The sequence below is a fragment of the Melospiza georgiana genome, chromosome 9 (assembly GCF_028018845.1).
Source record: "Melospiza georgiana isolate bMelGeo1 chromosome 9, bMelGeo1.pri, whole genome shotgun sequence".
Taxonomy (NCBI): Eukaryota; Metazoa; Chordata; class Aves; order Passeriformes; family Passerellidae; genus Melospiza; species Melospiza georgiana.
Genome location: NC_080438.1, coordinates 8,485,875 through 8,492,336, shown reverse-complemented (window position 1 = coordinate 8,492,336; position 6,462 = coordinate 8,485,875). Strand labels below are relative to the sequence as shown.

The 6,462-nt window shown below is 46.4% G+C and overlaps 1 protein-coding gene across 3 annotated transcripts in view; it reads left to right on the top strand.

Moving 5' to 3' along the window:
* The window catches only part of SMG7 (SMG7 nonsense mediated mRNA decay factor), a 51,382-nt gene continuing 44,920 nt past the window's right edge, over positions 1-6,462 (top strand). For all 3 annotated transcript variants that reach the window (XM_058029958.1, XM_058029959.1, XM_058029957.1), the window contains exon 1: positions 1-83. In XM_058029958.1, the coding sequence (XP_057885941.1) occupies positions 55-83 (29 nt within the window). In that variant the 5' untranslated portion in view covers positions 1-54. The remainder of the gene's footprint in view (positions 84-6,462) is intronic.

Genomic DNA, 6,462 nt, shown 5'->3' with positions numbered 1-6,462 from the left:
CGGGCCGGCCCGGGCTGTGAGAGCCGCGGCGGGACGGGCGGCGAGCGGCGGAGGATGAGCCTGCTGTGCGCGCAGTATCTCCGGTGAGTCTCTCCGGGGCGCGGCGGGCGGACCGGGAGCGGCGGGGAGCGGGCGGACCCGGAGCCCTCGGGCCTCGCAGCGGCTCTGCGGGCGCTGGGCCGTGTCCGGGCCGGTGTGCGGGACCGGCCGCCGCGCTCCGGAGCTCCCCGGCGGCCGGGCTCGGCTGCCGCATGGCCCAGGGCTCCCCAGCAAGGTCACGCCGGTGCTTTGGGAGGGTGGGAGAGTCCGGCGGCTTCCCGGGCGGAATTCCCCATCGCTTCCCCCGGGGCGGCCCCGTAACCCAGCGCTGCGGAGCCGCCGCCAGGTCTGACCCCGGCTGTGGAGCGGGAGCGGCGCTCGCAGCCCCGGGAGGTGCTCTGGGAGAACGGGAGTCGCTGGAGCCGTGGCTCAGCCCTCGCCATCAGCTGCGAGTCCCCGGTCACGGCTGGCACAGCCGGTCCGTGTCGGGCACGGGCAGCCCAGGCTTGGGAGAGGAGTCAGGCTGCCAGGGCTGTGCCTTGAAACAGAACCGGTCCCCGGTGCCTCAAGTCGAGAGCATGAGAGATAGCTCACGGTGATACGAGCAGAACTTTGATAGGCTTTGGGGTGAACTTAGCGTTTGGGTGAACCTATACCCAAATGCTCGTTCTCTAGTAGTTCTCTAGTGGTTTTGGAGAGCAGCGTCGTGAGCTACAAATGGCTTTTCAGTAGCTGTAAAGTACTCAGTGTCCAGGCTGATCGTGTTGTGTCACCCCTGATGCTTCCAGAACACCTCATGGAAACGGAGTAGGTATGCCAAAAGGGCACGCACGTTCCTTCTGAGGAGTTCAGGGCTCGGGAAGGATTTAGAAGGAGTGAATTCAGTGAGGATTTTACATTTCAAAAGCACTTTCTATACAAAGTTCTGGAACACTTCAGCAGTCTCTCCTTGCTGGTTCTCCAAATTCCTTCCTCCTCATCTTGTCTTTTACCTCTGCTGCCTTCTGTTATCCCAGATCCTACCTCAAGTTGATATCTTCAAAAATGAAAAGAATGTAATCTTTTTTATCTAATAGTGAGTTTATGACCTTTTGCTCTTCCAGGTGAGTACACCTATGTTGTCATGAAACTTCTTCATTCTTTCTTTCCTCTTACATCATGACAAAGCTTTAAAACGCTTTGTTATTAGCAATCTTCTATCAGTAAAAGACTTGTTTTTTTATTGTAGGACAGGTGTTAATAATATTGTAACATCTGGCTCCCTGTTCCTTCTTGTGAGTGCATGTGTCCTTTGGGCTGTGGGAGGCTGTACATGTTACACATGTCCCTGCTCCTGTCACCTTCCTGCACCACCAGGCTCTTCCTTAGCATTTTGCTGTGCCAAGCTGGAAATCCTTCCTGCAAGCTGTGGACAGGAATCACCAGTTTCTCCTCTCTTTGTTCCTCCCACACTTCAGCTCATCCTGGGTTGTTCCTGCTTTTTCCTGGCTGCTTTGTTTATATTGTGCCAAAGCAACAGGACTGGAGCGTGTGCACATAACTAATGTGTTGCAGTCAGTGTCTCTGTCACCAAGAACCTTTATAAAGGGCTCTCTTCCTAAAACAACAGGGCAGTCCCTCTTCTAAACTTGTCATCACCTTCCTTCTGCCTCTGAAGACCATTTGGGTTTGTTCTCTCTGCAGAAGATGTGCTTGGGGAAGGTTTCCTTGAAAAGCTGTGAAATGCTTTTTGCATCCACAGAACGTTCATTTAAATTGTTTGATTTGCATGGGGCAGAAATGCAGCTGCAGATTGCTGCAGCCCAAGCTCATAAAGGGAACTGGGAATTAAGCCTCAGACTCTCAGAGCCAGTTCTGTTAGTCCTCTGTCTTAAGGAGGAGGGCATGCTCCTTTTTACTGTGGCAGGACAGGCTCAATCCAACTGTAATGAGGAAGGAATAGACCAAAGAGTAACAATGTGAGAGGGCAGCTTAGCAAAATGTTATGCCAAATGAAGGCATGAGGCAAGCAGTCTCTGCTGTCTTCATTGTCTTAACACTAAGGAGGCACAGAAAAGTTTCTGCGAGAAATCATTTTTCAGTGTATTTGGATTTTAGACAGATTTCTAAGGTGAGCATGTACTGATTGAATACCTAGTGAAATAATGACTCTGCAAGAATCAAGCTGTTGAAAAGATGAGTGGGGAAGAATGGACTTTTAGCTGGACTACCTTAACCCTTCCACTTCTGGGTTCTTGCTTTCTGTATGTGTGTGAATCAGCTATTTTAAAATGCTATCCTGGAAGGACTGTGCCCCTTCAGTCAACCTGGGAGAACTGAGGAACACATGAGCCCCCTACAGAAGTCTTCCAGGAAGAGCAAATAAGGTCAGGTTTCATGTACTGAGTCTTTGAAAAGTTGTAGGGAAGTCCGTTTTAAGTCATCTTCCTATGTTGCAATAGATTTTTGGGATTTTTACTTTCCCAGTTTTATCCTTTTCAAAGTCATCTGTCAAGAGTATTGCAGTATATTCTCTCCCATCTAGTTTCCTACATACTTCACTGGAGTCGTTGTTTGAGTCACTTCTCAAAGATTTGCATTGCATCTGATAAGGTGAGTAGACCTTTCAGAGGATTCTTTTAGGAGACAAGAACCTAAAAGATACTTTAGGAAACAGGGACACTGTTCAAGTCTCCCTGTTGAGGTGAATCTGTTCATTGCCACTGCCTGAAAATTTGTATCCATGCTATTTGTGCTGCTTGGGGAATCTGCAAGTACTCCCCAGAAATCTAATTATTCTTACAGGGCACTTGTCTTAAACTAGACATTTCATGTATCCTGCTAGATATAAAAGAAGTCAATTTTAAGCAAAATATCACCGATAGGAATTCTGACACAATAGCACAAACTTCTGAGCACATCCATTTTATAAGCCAGTGTTGAGCTTTAGTCTGTGTTTATTCACTTTAGAGAAATGATCTTCAATGCCAATTTTATGTTAATGTTCAAAAAGGAGTTAACTAGGATTCAGAAGTTTAGCAGTTTGACAAATGATTGTCTCAACTGCATTTCAAAAAGATGTGAGCTCAGTTACCAGTTAAATGTGGCATTGCTCTGGTAAACTGTGCACAAGCACAAATGTAGAATAAAAAGTACTTGAATTACAGGGCTTGAGCACTGCTTAGAAATTCCAGTGCTGATGAACCAGTAGGTAGTTTCCTGTAGCCTTATGATGAGGCTGTAACCAAATTCATTAAAGGTTTGACTGCTTTAATAATTCAAATTGTGGGTCTCTTTTTTGAAGACTCATCAGTAGCTCCATTAACTTGTGCATCTGCTGTGTCTCTTCATGGTTACTCCTTTGCTGTCTGCCAGCCTGTGACACACCTCTTTGCAGAGCTTCTTCTCTGTTAAAGAAGGAGGCTGGAGCAGAGGTAATTGCAGTCTGTGTGTGAGCATGTTCTGGTACTGATTCCTGGTCAGGATGATGTAGAGGTGATGCTTGTCTGTGCTGGAAAGGCACCAACCAGAATACTGCTTGAGTGAGTCTCAGCAGGCCTAAGTCAGTTATTTAATTATCTTGGGAGTATATGAAGGAAAAAGTTAGTAAATGTAACCTCTTAACAGAGAACTCTGTGTCCCTGCAATGGACTTCTGGAGCTGGCAGGCTGGGGGAGAGGCCTCAGGAGGCTCCTGTCCAGCCTCCTGCTCGCAGCAGGGACAGCTCTGGGCTCAGACCAAGTGCCCAGGGCTTGAAAACCTCCAGGGATGGAGACATTTCAGCCTTTTGGGGCAGCTTGAATATCCTTGTGGTGGAAAAGATTTTCTGTACATCCAGTCTGAACCTCTCCTGTATTGTCTTATGCCCATTGTCTCCTGTGCTCCCACGTGGAGAGCCTGGATCTATCCTCTCAGTCCCCTCCCTGGAGGCATGTGGCAGCTGTGGGTGCCCTGGAGCCTTCCCTGCCTCACACTGTCCTAGCCTGCCTCCACAGCCTCTGCTCCAGCCCTGACTGCTCTGGAGACCCTGCTCCACCCTGCTCCAGTTGTTCTACAGCTTTCTTGGTTTGTCTTGGTATCTGAACATGACCAAATCAGTGTTGGAAAGTATTCCCTCCAGGTTTTTGTTTTCTGAAATGATTAATGCTACTTTCATACAGTGTTTACTCTTGAATTTTAAGCAGGGGAGACATAGTGGGGTCTGCTTTGGCCTTCCAGGAGGGCCCTCATAGCTTGATGTTTTCTTTGGGGAACATAAAGTCTCCCTTCTAGTTTTTTCTTTTTTTCTCTGTATAAGATGTCTCCACCATTTGATAACTAGAATTTCTGCCAATATTTAATAGGAGCAACACTTCTTATTCTTCTTTGAGGGTGAGAATAATGATTTAAAAAGGCAAAGATTGATGATGGCTGCTGTTTACTTAGGATCAACAAGCTTTTTGTGGTGACCTATGAAGTGAAAAGAATCACAATCAAAAAAGTGTCAAGCAGTTCCCCACTGAGCTTTCTGCTGAAGGAAATTCATCTTGCTGAGAGCCCCAAGACTCACACCATACTCCTCAGGTGTCTGGGCAGCAATTACTTGTTCCCTTTTTCCTATCATGGGCATCCAAATTATTGAGCATTCTCCTGTCACCCAGGGACAACTTGTGCTAAAGCCACTGTCACACCTGTGATAATTTTTTGTTTTTTAAACCTAGATTCCTGAGGAAACAAGTTGAAATGTCCTGAAGTTGGTTGCTGCCATGATAAGTTTGTTAAAGTTAGCTGGTTCGGTGATCATGTGTGGGTGATCCAAAGCAATGTGCCTGGTGAGAGAGAAGCAGGCAGAGCCCAGCTGGGGTAAAGCAGCACTTGCAGAACTTGCCCTGAGCTGTGCTGGTTTCTGTGCTGGGCTTTGGCCATGCTCCTCCATAGGGAGGTAGCAGCAGGGGTGGCAGTGCCTGGGCAGGTTTGCAGGTGCTGGGTGTATTTTCCTGCTGGAGGGGCTGGCAGGAAGGTGAACATGTGCCAGGGAGAAGAGGGTGCAGTAACCAGAGAACGTGACTTGCTGAGCACTTGGCAAAAGCTTGGCCATACATGGGTGGGTTTTAAACTTGAACAGCTCTTGATGGAAGTTTCTCACCCTCAGCCCTGATTTGAGGGCATAAGTTTATGAGTTTATGGCCAAGTCTAAAGAAGCTGAACTGGGGAATCACACTAGGTTAAAACTGCTTTAGTTTTGTTTTTTACCCATGGGGCTTGGTCCAAGTTGGTTTCCTGATCCCATTCATTGTGTTACTACAGATGTACTTACAAAAGTTGTGTGCAACAGGATTGAGGCACTAATGGTTAAGAGTGGGGTGGGACTGCTGCTTGGAGTGATAGTGCTCATTATCAATAAAGTGCTCACTGACCCACAGCCCCAGTAAATAGTGTCGTGTTTCCTGGAATATGGCTGTAGCTATATATAGAATATCACCCTTATAGAATTTACCTGGTCTCACTGTCCACAAAGCATACCCCTCTTTCCAGTCTGGGCTGAGAGTCTCCCCTTGCTGCAGAGCACAGTGTGTGCTCTTACTGCACTCTGTGCTCTGCTGTGAGGTTACTTGCACCACAGTGTTCCAGTGACCTAGAAGTGCAGGTTAGTGTAAGTAAAGTTACAGCTGTATTCATGTATTTATTTTTTTATTTATTTTTGATGGCAGGGATGATTCCTCTAGCAATTAGTTCTTGTTCTAACCTGCATATTCCAATGTAGTTTGATCTTTATTGGAAAAGAGAAAGTTCTGTTGTGGCAGTAAAACCAGGTGATGCTTGTCTGAAGTGTTAATGAGGGAGGGCACCGAAGCATTTTGAGAAGGCTGCTCCCATCCCTGAGTATGGGGATTGGAGGGTTTTTTTTCCTCAGTTTCTTCATTTCAATGCATGGTAAGAGAGTACATTTTCTTGGTGAATTAGCTAAATTAAATAAATAAAATAATTAAATAAAATTGTTTTATTTAAGTATTCAGTGTAAAGTATATTGTGATATTCTGGCTACTTGTAAAATCTGTTCTTCTATCCTAAGAAGTTGTAACAAGTGACCATAGCTTGGTCAGTGAGATGATTTTGGCCTCTAAATAAGCTGATCTGGGCACTGAATTGTATCACAAACTTTTAATTTAAGCAACGTAAATCTGTTTAAGTCAATGTATCTGGAAGTTGAAGCTTCCCTGCTTTTTTTAGTTTGCCACATTGGCTGCTGTGGGCATTTCCTATTGGAGAAAGAAAGGTTGGGTTGATGGGAGAAGTCAGTGACTTGATGGATAAATACCTTGGCATGTTCCCTGCCCTGCTCAGCCAGCAAAAAATGAGTATGGAAGGGAAATAATTGCAGTTCAAGTGCATGGTGGCTGGGGAGGGAAAAGTGGATAATTTGCTGTAGGATCTGATTATGTTGGATGAGGAGCTGCTGGGGAT